The sequence below is a fragment of the Hemicordylus capensis genome, chromosome 4, assembly GCF_027244095.1.
Source record: "Hemicordylus capensis ecotype Gifberg chromosome 4, rHemCap1.1.pri, whole genome shotgun sequence".
NCBI classification, from domain to species: domain Eukaryota; kingdom Metazoa; phylum Chordata; class Lepidosauria; order Squamata; family Cordylidae; genus Hemicordylus; species Hemicordylus capensis.
Window position 1 is genome coordinate 111,139,979 of NC_069660.1, and position 15,918 is coordinate 111,155,896.

At 45.1% G+C, this 15,918-nt stretch overlaps 1 protein-coding gene across 13 annotated transcripts in view; it reads left to right on the forward strand.

The window, feature by feature from the left end:
• MSH4 (mutS homolog 4) overlaps nt 1-15,918 on the forward strand; it is a 169,046-nt gene that overhangs the window by 24,496 nt on the left and 128,632 nt on the right. For 2 of the 13 annotated variants that reach the window (XM_053245115.1, XM_053245117.1), the window contains exon 2: nt 8,063-8,265. The exons of 10 other annotated variants lie outside the window; for them this stretch is intronic. Coding sequence is in view for 1 of the 3 variants with exons in the window: in XM_053245117.1 (XP_053101092.1) it covers nt 8,200-8,265 (66 nt within the window). In the remaining 2 variants the exon portion in view is untranslated. Of the gene's footprint in view, nt 1-8,062; nt 8,266-13,714; nt 13,835-15,918 lie in introns of those variants that run through there. One more of the 13 variants, XM_053245114.1, reaches the window with a different exon arrangement.

The window sequence follows — 15,918 nt, forward strand, 5'->3', positions numbered from 1 at the left end:
TTTGTATAAGGGCATTATAATATTAGCATTCTTATTTCCAATCCCCTTCCTCATGACCCCTAGCATGGAATTGACCTTTTTCACAGCTGCCGCGCATTGAATTGACACTTTCATTGAGCTGTCCACTATGACCTCAAGATCTCTCTCCTGATCAGTCACTGGCAGCTCAGATTCCATCAGCATACACACATGGACAAATTTGTTGGTACCCTTACAGCTCATTGAAAAAGTGTTTTATGCCTTCTGAAAAGCGATTAAATGAAAAGCAATTGTCCCATGTATACCTGCATGCCTTTGATAAGTCATCGAGTGAAGCAAAGCGAGTGTGAAAAGAGATAAATATTGCTTATTCTACAAAGATATTCTGAAGAGGCCTGGACACATTTGTAGGTACCACTAGAAAAGATAATAAATAATTGGATTAGAATGATTTTTCAAATTAGCTGTTTTCTTTAATTGCCATCACACATGTCTCCAATCATTCACTCAGTCATTCAGCCTATTTAAATGGAGAAAAGTAGTCACTCTGCTGTTTGGTATCATCGTGTGTCCCACAATGAATATGGGCCAGAGAAAGCAAAGGAGGGAGTTGTCTGAGGAGATCAGAAAGAAAATTATAGACAAGCATGTTAAAGGCAAAGGGTATAGGACAATCTCCAAGCAGTTTGATGTTACTGTGACAACAGTTGCAAATATGATTAAGAAGTTCAAGGTCCATGGGACTGTAGCCAACCTCCCTGGACGCAGCTGCAAGAGGAAAATCGATCCCAGAATGGGCAGAAGGATAGTGAGAATGGTAGACAAAAAGCCAAGGACAACTTCCAGAGAGATACAAGCTGAACTCCAAGGTCACGATCCATCAGTGTCTGATTGCACCATCCATTGTTTTTTGAGTGACAGTGAGCTCAATGGAAGAAGACCCAGGAGGACTCTACTGTTGAAAGAAAAACATAAAAACGCCAGACTGGAATTTGCTAACATGCATTTTGCTTCTGGCAGAATGTCCTTTGGACAGATGAGACAAAACGGGAGCTTTTTGGCAAGTCACATCAGCTCTATGTCCACAGACAAAAAAATGAAGCTTTCAAAGAAAAGAACACCATACTTACTGTGAAACATAGAGGAGAGTTGGTTATGTTTTGGGGTTGCTTTGCTGTGTCTGGCACGGTGTGCCTTGAGTCTGTGCAGGGAACAATGAAATCTCAAGATTATAAAGACATTCTGAAGTGAAACATTGCCCAGTGTCAGAAAGCTCTGTCTCAGTCGCAGGTCATGGATCCTCCAACAGGATAATGACCCAAAACACACAGCTAAAAGCACCCAAGAATGGCTAAGAGGAAAACATTGGACTATTCTGAAGTGGCCTTTTATGAGCCCTGATTTGAATCCTATTGAACATCTATGGAAAGAACTGAAACATGCAGTCTGGAGAAGGCACCCTTCAAACCTGACTGATACAGCTGGAGCAGTATGCTCAGGAAGAGTGGGCCAAACTACCTGTTGACAGGTGCAGAAGTCTCATTGAGAGCTACAGGAATTGCTTGTTTGTAGTGATTGCCTCTAAAGGTTGTGCAGCAAAATATTAGGTTAAGGGTCCCATCATTTTTGTCCATGCCATTTTCATTTGTGTTATTATTTGAAATATTCTGTTGCATCAAAACTCTAAAGCAAAGTCTGATTTTTGTTAAATGTGGAATAAACAATGATGGATGCCAATTACTTTTGTCAGTTTCAAGTTATTTCAGAGACAATTGTTGGTTCTTCTTTTTTCGTGGAGGGGTACCAACACATTTGTCCACGTGTATATCTGTGAAGTTGGAATTTTTTGCCCCACTATGCATCATTTTACACTTGCTTACATTGAACTGCATTTGCCATTTTGTCGCCCACTCACCCAGTTTGGAGAGATCCTTTTGGAGCTCCTCACAATCTGTTTTGTATTTCATTACTCTAAATCAGGGGTGTCAAACTCAATCACATAAGGGGCCGAAATCTAAAACACAGGCTCAGTTGCGGGCCGAATTTTTTATTAAGATACTTAGTCTTAGTAGAAGTATAGATCCTTCCTCACCCTGAGACACCATATCACACGCCATCTTCGTGCATTAATCATGTTCTGAAAATAACAAGCACAAAGCAAACTGTAAGCAAAACAGTTAAATTACAAACTCAACAGTTTTTTAATACATTTATCTATAATTCTATATTTGAAATTTAGGTTTTAAAATTGTTCACCTATTTGTTTTCTGGCCAGATGTCGGAGACCGTTTTCCCCTGGTCAGTGAGTCAATGTCTGGTTTTATGTCTTGTGCTGTAGTAACCCGCAAAACAGCAGCTTTTTCTGAGGTAGGTGTACCTGTCCTATCCTGGCCTGTCTTGGCCTGTCTATGTGCGGGGAATGGAGCCACTGACTGTGCTGAGGTGGAGGCCTGTGTCTCTGAGTCTGGAGACATTGCTACTGTAGGATCCCACTGAGACTACATACCTGTGTAGTTGCTACTGGCAGCAGGTGCAGGATCGGAACTCTGGCACGGTCGTGCCTAGTGCTGGGTCTCGGCAGGGAAGGGGTGTGCAGAAGCAAGGATATGAAGAAGCAACTTAGCTCACTGTTTGGGACTGAGTCCTTCTGCCTGTGGCACGGTCAGGCACTTGTGTGGAGCGCCTTGCTCCAACCTAGCTTTTACACTGGGACTGGGTCCTTCTGCCTGCAGTGCAGTCAGGCACTTGTGTGGAGTACCTTGCTCTAACCTAGCTTTTACACTGGGACTGGGTCCTTCTGCCTGCAGCTCAGTCAGGCACTTGTATGGAGTGCCTTGCTCCAACTTAGCTTTTACACTGGGACTGGGTCCTTCTGCCTGCAGCGCAGTCAGGCACTTGTGTGGAGCGCCCTGCTCCTACCTAGCTTTCTGGGACTGGGTCATTCTGCCTGCAAATGGGTACTGAGGCAGCGCAGTCAGGCTCTTGGATGCGGCACAGTTACTGCGGGCCACATAAAACGGCCAGGCGGGCCGGATTTGGCCCGCGGGCCTTGTGTTTGACATGTGTGCCCTAAATAGTTAAGTGTCATCTGCAAATTTGGCCACTTTGCAGCTTACCCCAACTTTTTTTTTTTTTTTTTTTACATTTGATATACCGCCCACTCCGAAAACTCTGGGCGGTGTACAAAAACATGCAAAACAAGACCGCATTAAAATTAAAACTTCTAGATCATTTATGAACAAGCTAAAGATTACTGGTCCCAATACAGATCTTTGCAGGACCCCACTTCTTACTTCTCTCCATTGTGAAAACTCTCCATTTATTTATACCCTGTTTCCCATCCTTCAACCAATTACCAATCCATTCATGAACCTGTCCCCTTATCCCATGGCTGCTAAGTTTACTCAAGAGCCTTTTGGTGGGGAACTTTGTCAAAAGCTTTTTTCAGGTCCAAGTATACTATGTCAGCCGGATCACCTTTATCCTTATCCCTGTTGACTCTCAAAGAGCTCCAAAAGGTTAGTGAGACAAGACTTGCTATTGTAGAAGCCAGATGCAAAGAACTCATTCAGATTCTTTGAAATCTCCTTATCCTCCTTAAAAATCCCTTTCACGCCCACATCATCTAAGGGTCCAACCACCTCCCTGGCATTTCTGCTTCTGATATATTTAAAGAAGTTTTTGTTATTCTCCTTTACATTTCTAGCTATATTCCTTGAACTCTTTCCCCTCCCCCTCCCTTATTGTCTCCTTGCATTTCCGTTGCCAGAGTCTATGTTCCTCTCTGTTCTCTTCATTTAGGCAGCACTTTCATTTTCTGAAGGAAGTCTTCTTCCCTTTCATAGCTTCCCTGACTCTACTTGTTGGCCATGCTGCTGATCTCCTGAACTTGGTGGTACCTTTCCTTCTTTTTGGTATACATTCCAACTGACCTTCTGTTATTGTAATTTTAAATATGTTCCATGCTTTCTGAGTGATCTGACCCTCCTGACTTACCCTTTCAGCTTCCTTTTTACTAGTCCCCTCATTTTTTAGAAGTTTCCTCTTCTGAAGTCCAACTCATCTGCGTTGGACTGCCTTGGCAATGCTCCACTCGCATATAAGCTGAAATGAATCACACCTCTCAGAGAGGCAAGATGTTAGTTTTACCTATCCTTGGTCCAGTGGTGTGTTTGTTGCACTTGCATGTCTCCTTGCAGGAAGGACAGAGAGGCAGGGGAGAGAAAGAGTGAGTAGCAAAAACTACCACTTGCTTTTGAAAATCCGTGGATAGTAATCCAAGGAGATTCTGAGGCCATGGCCTTTAACCAGGGGTATATATACCCCCAAAACATGCCCAGAGGCAGTCTCCAAGCCATGTTGTCTATCCCAAGCTCATTGTTACTTTATCATAATCCAGTTGAGTGGATCTTGCCCAACAATGGCAAGGCGAAGTTATGCAAAATGTGTTACTTGGGTTGAATAGAGCTATGCTGAATTGCATATCCGAGGATCAGGATGCCTTTAAATGTTTAAAATTATACATCTCCAGTTTTGATGTGCTCATTTCCCTGGGTCCTTGCCAGCTAAGTTGTTAATTCAAAGACAGGTTAGGAAATGCACCGCTTATCTTGTGTGACTCCCAAGGAGTGCTTCATCATTATCTCTGGTGGAAGGGAGGTTTCCTTCCTTAATTGGTTCACTTTTTAAAGTCTAGTCTGCTCATCAGTTAATACCTTCTCTTTTGCGAAAGGGAGGGATGGGGATGATCCATTTATTGTGACCTGGGAGTGCATTGCCCCACGCTATATTCTTGCTGAGTGACCTGCTGTGAGTCTTGCTAAACCCAGGCAGGTGAAATGTTCATGAGCCCATGAACTGAAACATCCAAAATGGAGACTGTGATCCCACAGTCCCGTACACATAGAAGGGTGCTTTCTGCGCTATCTCGAAACACAGCTTGTCTGATAACGGTTCCTTCTAGGGACGTGTTACCCCATCCGGAACTGGCAGCTCAAAGTAGTATCTGGAGTTGCAGCCCTGCACAATAAGTACCTCTATCTTATCTGGATTCAGTCTCTGTTTGTTATCCCTCAGCACCTCTAGGCAGGCATTTAAGAAGGTTATGTTAAACAACACTGGAGACAGTATGGAGCCCTGAGGGACACAGTATGAAAGTTCAGGTTTTGAAGAGCAACAATCTCCAAGAGACACCATATGTTTAAGAGGTAGGAGAGGTAGGAGTGCAAAGCATTGGTTGTGCCTCAACTCCCTCAGATACTCCAGGAGACTATGGTTGATAGCATCGAAAGCTGCTGAGAGATCCAAAAGGACCAACAGAGTCACACTTCCTCTGTCAACTCCACGTTGGAGATCATCCATCAGGCCGAGCAAGGCAGTCTCCACCCCATAGCCTGCCTCAAAGCCAGTTTGAAATGGGTCTTGATAATCAGTTTACTCCAAGACTGCCTGTTGGGAGGCCCAGCCACAGAAGGTTGGAAACAGGCCTGTAGTTGCTCAACCTTGCCCAGCTGCAGAAGGTTGGAGACAGGCCTGTAGTTGCTTAATTCTGTGGGATCCAATGCAGGCTTCTTCAGAAGTAGTCTAATGATTGTCTCCTTAAGACAAGGAGGCATTCTTCTCTCAGAGAAGCATTTATAATATTTACCAGGCCCTTTAAAACAACCCTGCTGCCAGATAGTATAAGCTATGTTGGACAAGGGTCAGAGAACAGGTGGTAGCACCATTCCAAGCAGCTTGTCCACATCTGCAGGAGTCACAAACTGAAACTCAGCTAGCCTAACCACATAAGAAGAGCCGCTGGACACTTCCACATCGGACACTGTAGTAATAGTGGGGTCCCAGTCTAATACTGAATACAAGAGATTTCCACAAATAACTCATTTAAAATGTCATAGCAGGTAATTGATGGATCCAAATTCTGATTCAAGAGAGGAGGGGCACGCACTAGCCCTCTCACAACCCTGAACAACTCAGCTGGGCATGAGCTTGCAGATGCAATATGGGCACAGAAGAATTGCTTCTTTGCTGCACATATTGCCTGAGCATAAATCTTCAAATGTGCTCTATGTTGTAATCTGTTAGATTCAAGTAGAGTCTTTCTCCACTTGTGCTCCAGTCATTTACCTCACCGCTTCAGCCCCCATAGTTCTTCTGTATACCAAGGGGCCAGTTTCAAAGCGGGTCGGAGAGGACGCTTATGAGCGATCATGTCTACTGCCCTGGTGATGTTCCAGTTCTCCACTAGGGCATCAACAGGATCACTGGCATAGCCAACACTAAATTCCTCCAAGGCTTCTTGAAATCCTATTGGATCCAATAAACCTATCAGGCAGATCAGCCTAATAGGCCCCTCACCACTGCGGAGGTGGGACGTGATTGTGAGCACTGTTCCCTCTACGGTGTGCATGAGCACCTTCCCCCAGGCCCTCGTGTAGCAGTTTCGCCACCACCGCCCAATCCCTCTCTCCGGACGAGAAGCACTGCCCCATTTCCCCCTCTCCCTGGCCAGGTCGCCACTGCTGCACTCCACCTCCTCCCTCCCTCCCTCCCTGGATGGCTTTTCTCCTCCAAAGTTCTGGCTGTGGGGGAGGGAAGCAGTGCGCGGTGGCCAGAGGAGGATGGAAGGCGGCGCCAGGAGGAGGATGGAGGGAGGTGGTGGGTAGGTGGCAGCAGAAAGAAGAGGACAGAGGCAGTGGTGGACAGGAGGTGGGGCAGGAAGAGGTGGACAGGATGTGGCGGCAGGAAGAGGATGACGGAGGGGGAGGATTTATTTAAGTGGGCATCAGCCCTACAAATCATGAAAAGATCTATTTCCATGTAGCTGCTCAATATTAGTATTTTTACAGCACTCAAGAAAAAATATTGCTACAGAGAATCCTGCACAGTTGCTGAACCTAAATTTCTCCGTGAGACCCTTTGGAACAATGCCCCAAGGAACACAGCACATCTGAGCTGTTTATTTCCTGTCTCTGTATTAGCTTTCCCTTTTGCCACCTTCAGTGAAGGTCTGCTGATTCAGCATTCATTTATTGTTCAGAAGGTTACTTATGCTGCCATGTCAAGTTACGTGCCTTTTTAATGGAGGTCTTAACCTAAATCCATTTCAGATCACCAAGTCTTAACTAATTGATAAAATATTGATTTTTGAGTAACAATTTCAAAGTGATCAGACACAAGCCTTACATTTAACGTAAATGAACAACTCTGATTACTAGAAGGGAAAAGTTAATGATCATGGAAGAAAATGGTACAGATTAGATTTTTAGCATAGTCATCCTTTTTTTAGTTTGTTTCTGGTGCAATTCAAGGTGCTATTTGTTACTTTTATAGCTTTAAATAGCTTGGGACCAAAGTACCTAAAGCCACCTAATGGCACAGTGGGAAAATGACTTCCCTAGCAAGTACGAGGTTACTGGTTCGAATCCCCCCTGGTATGTTTCCCAGACTATGATATGTTTCCCAGATGATGGAAACACCTTTATCGGGCAGCAGCGATATAGGAAGATGCTGAAAGGCATTATCTCATACTGCGCAGGAGGAGGCAATGGTAAACGCCTCCTGTATTCTACCAAAAAAGAAAACTACAGAGCTCTGTGGTTGCCAGGAGTTGACACTGACTTGACAGCACACTTTAAAGTGCTTAAAGGACAGCCTCTCTCCATATAAGATGGCCCATCCCCTAAGATAATCAGGTATGGTAGGCCCTCTTGAATGTTCCACTACCTTTAGAGTTACAATAGGCAGCAACAAGTGAGAGTACCTTTTCTAGCAAGCACCTTGCATGTGGCACACATTGCCATTGGAAGTTAGAATCATCCCTTTTGTGAACAACTTGGTACTGGTTCTTCAAACTTTATTCCAGCAAGCAGTGATTATGCTGTTCCATGTTATTCCAATGATTGAGTATTGATGCATTATTGCTTTATTAATTTGTTGGTTTTAGTGTGTTATTGTTTGTAATTTGATTGTTAGCTGCTTTGGACATCTCTGCTGAAGAGAAAAAGCAAAATATAAATATTTTAAATATATTGAGTGGCGGCATTTGTCATGAAATGTTTAATTTTGAACATATAACCAACAGGAAGAAAAACATTTCCCAAAAATACAACTGAGCAACAACTTAAAAAGAGAGAGAGAGAGAGAGAAGTGAGCATGGAAGTGAGAGTTACTGCATTATAGCACAATCAGAAGGAATATATACATCTGTATTTGAATGAAATGGCGGAAAGGGAGGAGGACAGGAGGCAGCGGCGGTGGCTTCCCCCCCCCACGCAGAATGTTGAGGTGAGGGGTGGGGGGCCCTAAAATATTTTGCATTCCACACTATGCTCGGCGCATTATTTCATTGTATGTATCAGTGTGTATTAGTGTGATGTGAATACGCTGACTTGATACTGCCGCCCAGAACAGAACTCTTTCCGCTCAATGATAATGGAAATGAGAGAGAACACTGATTGTGAATCCAACCTTAACCAGATGGTGGTCCATACATGACAATGGGGAAATCACAGGAGTTCCCACCCACAGAACAACCACCCTGATCAGAGTGAAAGACCAGGTCAAGTGTTTGACCAGCAACTTGTGTTGGTCCCGAGACCACTTGGGATAAGCCCATAGTTCTCATGGCTGCTATCAACTTCTGAGCCGCCCCAGACAAATTGGTCCCTGAATGAACATTGAAGTCTCCCACCACCACAAGCCTGGAAAACTCCAACACCAAGCCTGAAACCAAGTCTGTCAGCTCAGTTAGGGACTCTGTTGGGCAGCAGGGTTTTTGGTACACCATCAGAAGTTCCAGTCTATCCCTGGTCCCCAAACTTAAGAACACACATTCAGTATGGTCAGACACTTCGACAGGGATCCTGGCAAGGGAGATGTTTTTATAAATCACAGTCACTGCTTTGCCTTGCCCACGTCCCCTCACCTGCTCTTCTACAGAGTATCCTGGAGAGAGAAGCTGAGACCAGACTGGGCCACAAGTCCCTCCCCCCCCCAACCAAGTCTCTGTGATATACACCAGGTCAGCCCCTTTATTCAGAATCATATCATGGATGATTTCTAATTTATTCTGGACCAACCTGGCATTACAAAGGAGCAAGGTGAGACTCTGTGGGTGGTTGGCCCTGCTCCCCAAGGTCAAAGAGCTGGCAGAACAGCCGGAAGGGGAAACAGCTATTAGATTTCTGATTTCCCTTCCCCTCTAATGGCCTGCTGTCTTGCCAATGTTACTTCTTCCATTCTCCAGCACCACTGGAAAAGCAACCCCATCATCAGTGGGTATGCCCCTTGTCTCCACATCTCCAGACAAACCCAGACACATTAAAATCTAATCTCACCAAGACTTAAAACAGAAGCTAAAATACACATTCCCTTCCTCTACCACACACACGTAAGTTCCTGCTCCAGGAAGCCTGGGCATCATCCTCGCTATCTTCTGAAGTGGCTCCCACAAAGGGGCAACCCCCTTTGGTGTCACCCTTTTGGTGGTGATCCTGCTGGTGGTGGGTCCACCTCCACAGGCAGCGTTCCTGTATAGGTCCAGAGTTGGCTAGTTTAGGCAGGTGGTACTCTGGAACTGCTAACTTGAGTGGGCCCCAGTCCTGCACAAACTCCCCACAGAGCAGCAGCAGTGGGCACCAGCAGGCAGCACATAGATAGACAAACAGCTGCAGCAGACAGACAGCAACACAGGTTCTCACCCTGGGGCTGTTTGGGAAATAGATGTTCTCTTACTATTCTGCAGGGCTCCTGGCAAGCTGAAACCACAAGCAGTGTTCCTATAGACCCAGAGCTGGCTAGTCTGGGCAGGTGGTACTCAGGAACTGCTGACTCCCTTGGGCTCCAGTCCTGCACTATTATGCATTTCTCGTATTTGTACCAGGCCAGTTGTTGTACCTTGCATATTAGTTGTGTGTTTATGTTGCCACCATCACTAGAAAGTGTGTTTTTGTAATTAAATTTTAATTTTTGACTTTTTTCCATCTATATGTGTGTGCAAGGACTCTTTTCTAAAAAGGACTGCTTATAAGCAGGTGCATCTTGATTTATTCCGTAACCATTCTTTAAAAAATACAATCAGTGTGTAGAGCCTTACTAGGGAGCAGGGAGCTTGTCCTAGGTGGCTGGATCGGCCACCCACACAACTACTGGCTCCGTCACGCTCAGTAAAACGCAGTTAGCGGAGCGCTTGCTCCGCTAACCTCGTTTTAGGGGAGGGGTTCTTAGGCAGGCTAGCTGCCATTATTCTCATGATGTGGGAAAACCAGGCTGGGCTCCCTTAGCCTAGTTTCTCTCCATCATGAGAATCACCTCTATATGTTATACGTACGCCCCATTCAGATGTTAAAAATGAAGGCTGTATTCACCTACAGCTTCTGAAAATGAGCTGGAATTCCCACTTGGAGTGTCAGTTGCTCACCCGCCCCTGCGCGGATCAGTCATGCTTACAGCCTTCGTCTGAAGTGCTGAAGCCTGTAAGTGTGATGGTGGATGCTTCCATGATAGGGAGCCATCTTCATTCCCCTTTGGGGGGCTTGTAGCCTTGTACATATCAAGAGGATCTAAAGCCAATTGGTCTACATGCAGGCATAGCTCCAGAGATCTATCCCACTGTCCTTGTGCCGACCAGGACAGTGGCGTTTGAGTTTCTTGAACAGCAGCTCCGCGTCCCTCATGGCAAACTTCTTTAGAAACTGAGGAGAGCTTCAAAAGCAGTTTGTGATGCTAATGCTTGCTGTATAAAGGAAAAAGTAAGGATTCCACCAGACTTGCCTAACCTCTTGTGTGTGCGTAAAGCAGCTCTTTGCATCTTGACCAAGTGTGGGGGCAATGACCTGTTAGTGTTACCCCTGGATTTGCCTACCATTCATAGCTTTGCCCTCTGCCTCCCCAAAGCAGGCACCAGCCATCACTGTACCTAAAATTCTATTTTACTTGTGGTGATGTAGCTCACTGTTTCAATTGCCATGGCTATAATTCATGTACCTGACATATGTACCAGTTGTGATTACCTAATTTCCCTGCTAACTGAGTAGAGAGGCACAATTTAAAGTAGTAGTTCTTTGATATTTGGCGGGGGGTGGGGGAGGAGCAGTTGTCCCTATCCAGGTGCAGTATGTTTTTCCTGTGGCTGTTACTGGTGTTTACCTTGTGCATTTTAAAAATATTGTGAACTCATCTATTTTATTGGGAAATCATCTATTTTATTTTTCTGTGTAAACCCTTTGTTTTTGTTGAAAAGTGCTTTATATTCATAACAATGATGATTATGATGATAGGTAATTCATTGTTACCTAAATGTTCTGCCCCTGCTAATTGTCTTATTTATTTATTTATTTATTGTTAAATTTCTATCCCGCCTTTCATTAAAAACAATCCCTCACTAGCCTTGAAAAATTATCTCTCCCAGCTTCAACACTTCTCCCTGCACACAAACTGAACTTGGACAGCTGGGTGTATATGTGATTAAAGAGCATACTGATACAGAGGGCAGGGCTTGCCAGTACTTTTTAATGCATCATAATGCCTGTAGGGGTATTTGCTTCATATACATATGATATATAAGCATTTTTAAAGTTCTGTGGAGTGTGTGGCTCAATAGGAATTATTTTATTTCTTAACAAGAGACTTTAAGCAATTTGTCCTACATACATTCGTGATTCATTAAAGGCTCTTAATTTAAATTTTTGATTGTGATATGTGAGGTTGTTATTGATTGTTGCTTCTCAGAAGCATTTGATTCGACTACCCAAGAAAAAAACCAGAATGTAAGGATATACTGAGGCTACTTTCAATTCCACTGTATTAAATGAAAATGTCTACACCTTTTCCCCTTCAGAATGACACATTTCTTTCTTCAACAACTTCAAGAATAGTAGATGATACTGTATGTTTGCTCTGTTCACAGAAACCATATTACTGTAGACATTAGTATTTTGTTTGAGAGAATTTTAAAAAAATTAGACTTTACCGGTATAAATAGCAAATGGAAACTGAAGATTTGCCACCAGATCTTACAATCATATCCTTCCATACATCTGTATTATTAATTCTCCAAGACGGGCCATGCGTGGGGACGTGGTAGAAAGGAGGCGATTGGCTGACAGAGTTTGCAAGCAGAAGCACCTGGTTGGGCAATGGGGATTCTATATGCAGATAGGGAGAAGGAGCCTGTGAGAGCAGAAGCACCATGGTGATTGGGCAGTGGAGATTCCATATGCAGATAGGGAGGAGGAGCCTGTGGCATTGTGGTGATTGGGCAGTGGAGATTCCCTATGCAGAAAAGGAGGAGGAGCCTGTGATGGTTAAGGTCAGTTGGAATGCAACTGTTACTGGTCAGAAGATGTTCTTGATTGTAGAGGAGAGGAATCTCTATATATAAAAGGATAGCAGGCAGGGGTCTGCAAAAAGACCAGTCGTGAGGGAGGAAAGAGCCCCTTCAGGAGAAGGAGGATGCCGTTGTGTAAATTAAATGAGGAAACAAGATGAACAAAATCGGTTAACTCAGGGAGGGAGGGAGAGAGGGGAAAAAACATGAAGGGAGGAGGAAGAAAGAGTGGGCAGGGGAAGAGTGAGTGGAGGAGAGAGAAAGAGAAAAAGAAGGGAGGGGGAAGAGAGACAGAAGGAAGGGCAAGGGATGGGCCTGACCTTGTCAGCAGCCTGAGGGGAATGAGCGGCCATGGCAGCACTAGCAGCAAGGAAGGGCCCAGTCAACCACTGCTGCTGTTTGGGGCTACTGAGGTCATTGTCAGGGGCAGGCAGGCAGGCAAGGGACGGGCCCTGGCCTGTGAGCAGCCTGAGGGAAACAAGCAGCCATGGTGGTGGCAGCAGCGAGGAACGGCCCAGTCAATCACTGATGCTGCTCCTGGAGGGAGGAGCAGGAGCGGGGTGAGGGTGAGGGTGGGGAGGTCTCTGGGGATAGGGGGCTGCAGCTTGGCCAAAAGGCGGCAGCAGTGCTGCAGCCACGACCAAGAAGGGTGAGGGGGGTGGAAACAACGGGATGGAGGAGGATCCCCTACTGCGCAGATGCTCTAGAGCGTACAAGAGTTCCAGCATTGAAGTGGAGAGAAATAATGGTGGCGGCCAGGATGCAGAGGTGGAGGGCTGGCTGGTGCCCCTCCGGCCAGAAGAGGTGGGTGGACGGCTGGCAAAGCTCCACCGGCCAGGAAGAGGAGGCGGTGGTGGGGAGGAGGTGGGCAGATGGCGGGCAAAGCCCTACCAGCAGGGAGGAGGAGGTGGAAGGCGGCGGCAGGATGGCCTGGCCCTGGCCCGCCCAATGGAAAGAGCTGCGGGGGTAGAGAGTGAGCCAGCCAGCTGTGGGGGAGGGAGCGAGCCAGCGAGTGAGCTGCGGGGAGGGGGAGCGAGCTGTGAGGGGGAGAAAGCGAGAGCGCTGCGGGGAGGAGAGGGAGCAAGAGTGCTGCGGGGGGAAGAGCGAGCGAGAGCACTGTGGGGGGGAGAGCGAGCGAGAGCACTGTGGGGGGGGGAGAGCGAGCGAGAGCACTACGGGGGGATGCCACAGGCTCAGTGCACAACTGCACAGATGCTCTGTGCAGGGTCAGCTAGTTAGTATATAAATTTCTAACTATTGGTTGCTGTTTTCAAGTTAAAGGGGAAACACACTGGATAGCTTCCAGACTGAGTGTGTATGTGTGTGCGATTTTGCCAATCCTCCTCCCTTTCATCTGCAGCCTTCTGATGTACGTTGATGCAATATGAATAAATGGGAAAGCTGACATTGATGAAATGTGGACTGCTGTAATCGTGAACTTGACTGAGAAATGAAAAAGATTGACTGTTACTTTCCATATTAGTATTTGACTGAAAATACTGATGTGTTCACTCTTATAATAACTAAGTAAGTGTGTTTTTAAAGCAAATATACACTGGCCAACATCCTGACTAAGTATGTGTCCATGTGCCAGAAAGAAACAACTGCTGAAAGAAACATCTGATTCTTTAGTTCTTCAGCTACTCTCACACAAGGAGGAGAGGTAATTTTAGGTGATCTCTCCTTCCCATAGAAGTGCCCTGTGTCTCCCAAAAATATATCCCTGAGAGAAAATATTGCTTCAAATTGTGCTGTTGTAATGCCATTAAGACTGACCAAGGAGGCATGGCCATGCTCCAGGCACAGCTGGGATTGAGAAGCAGCAGCAAGCAGTGCTCACACTGGGCAGGGGGGTCAGGGAAGCGAGCAAGGTGGCCCCTCACAGGACCAGGCGGCTCTCAAAAGCTGGGTGACGCGGGTTCTTTGGACCTGTCCACTTTGTTGAAGCTCTATAGTTCCCCATCTTCTTTATCTTGATAGGCCAAGGCCACCTATCAGGTGATCTACTTTTCAGCTAAATAGGTATCTCAATCTGGTCTTTTGATATAATCCAGGACTTTTGCCACTATGCCACACAGGCTCTAAGCTACACATAATTATTTAATTTATGATGACTTAAATGTTCTGCCACTCATGATTTAATTCATGATGAGTTTCATGTTCTGCTAAATGCCTCACTAGCCTTTAAAAAAAATCTTGTCTGCAGAAAAACATTGTACTCATGGGCTGACATCCTGACTAAATTACTCAGCAGAAGTCTCATTGAAATTAATAAGACATTATCATTAATTACAAGTCATTATTTACTTGTTAATTAACAAGTTAGTCATGAATAACTTATCCTATTAATTTCAATGGGACTTCAGCTGAGTAATTTAGTCACTATGTCAGCTATACAACAGGTTGTGTAGATGAGTGTGTTGGTTCAGGAAGCAGGGCTTGTTAGTGCACTCATGTGACGTAATGCCTGAAGTGGGTTTTTATTTTATATACCTATTCTGTACTATACAAGCATTTTAAATTTGTACATCAACAACCATATCAATATGGAGTCTGAGGAGCTTGGACTATGATTTATCTAAAAATAAATTATTCTGGTTTTAACAAGCTGTGTTATGCCTAAGCTAATTGTACATTTTCAGAGATATACAGTGGCTAGAACAGGGGAGATTTAGATTGAAATCCTTGTTCAGCCTTAAGTCCACTGCTCTGGGTGATTTGTCAGCCTAACCCACTTCAGAGTGGCTCACATGCAGACTAAAGGAGTGTTGGAGATAATTAATAAATATTTGAAGATGAGCCTCGGGCACCCAAACCTGTAAGGGTTTGGTGGTGGGAGCGGGGGCAGGCTACTTCAATATATATAGCAGAGTATTTCAGGAGCTAACTCACTCCCATTACAGTAGACGTTAATAGGGTCTCAGGGGTAACAGCTTGCAAATGAGAAGCATGGAGATTCATTTAAGGTTAAACTAATCTACTTTATTTAGAAGCAGATACCTTTTAGTTGATAGGAAAAGACATATACCTAGCTACTAGCTACATGGTGGTCAGAGAAAGACCTATAGAAGCATAGGATTGCCATGTCCCGTGGAATTTAGGGTAGCCCCTGGATATTGGCTCCTCCACCTGGCTACTAAATTCCACCCGGATATACATGGATTTCAAATGCGCTGCCTGGATTGCCCAGATTTTACTCTGGAGCCAATCATGTGGAAGGGCAGAGAAGGAGGATAAAGTATACAAATCTGTCAAATAAACAAATAAAATGCAAAATAGTTGCATAATTTGCATAATATGCTAATTGGGCCACCCGGATTTGGGAAGCTTGAATATGGCAACCCTATAGAAGCGAGATGTTCAGAGAGAGAGCTAAAGAAGCATTCTGAGAAGGAGAAGAAAGTCATTCCCAAGAAGTTCCTGAGTACATTTATCAATTGAAGGGTTATAGAGGAGAGATAAACAGCAAAGAGAAGGAGACCTAACTGACTATCTCTGCTCCCAATGTCACTAGTGGTCATTAGGGTTATCGGTGCAAAAGGTCAATGCAATCTGGAGCCAGATCTCCAATGAAGCACCAACACTCCTCAGGAAGTGTTGGTGCTACCACA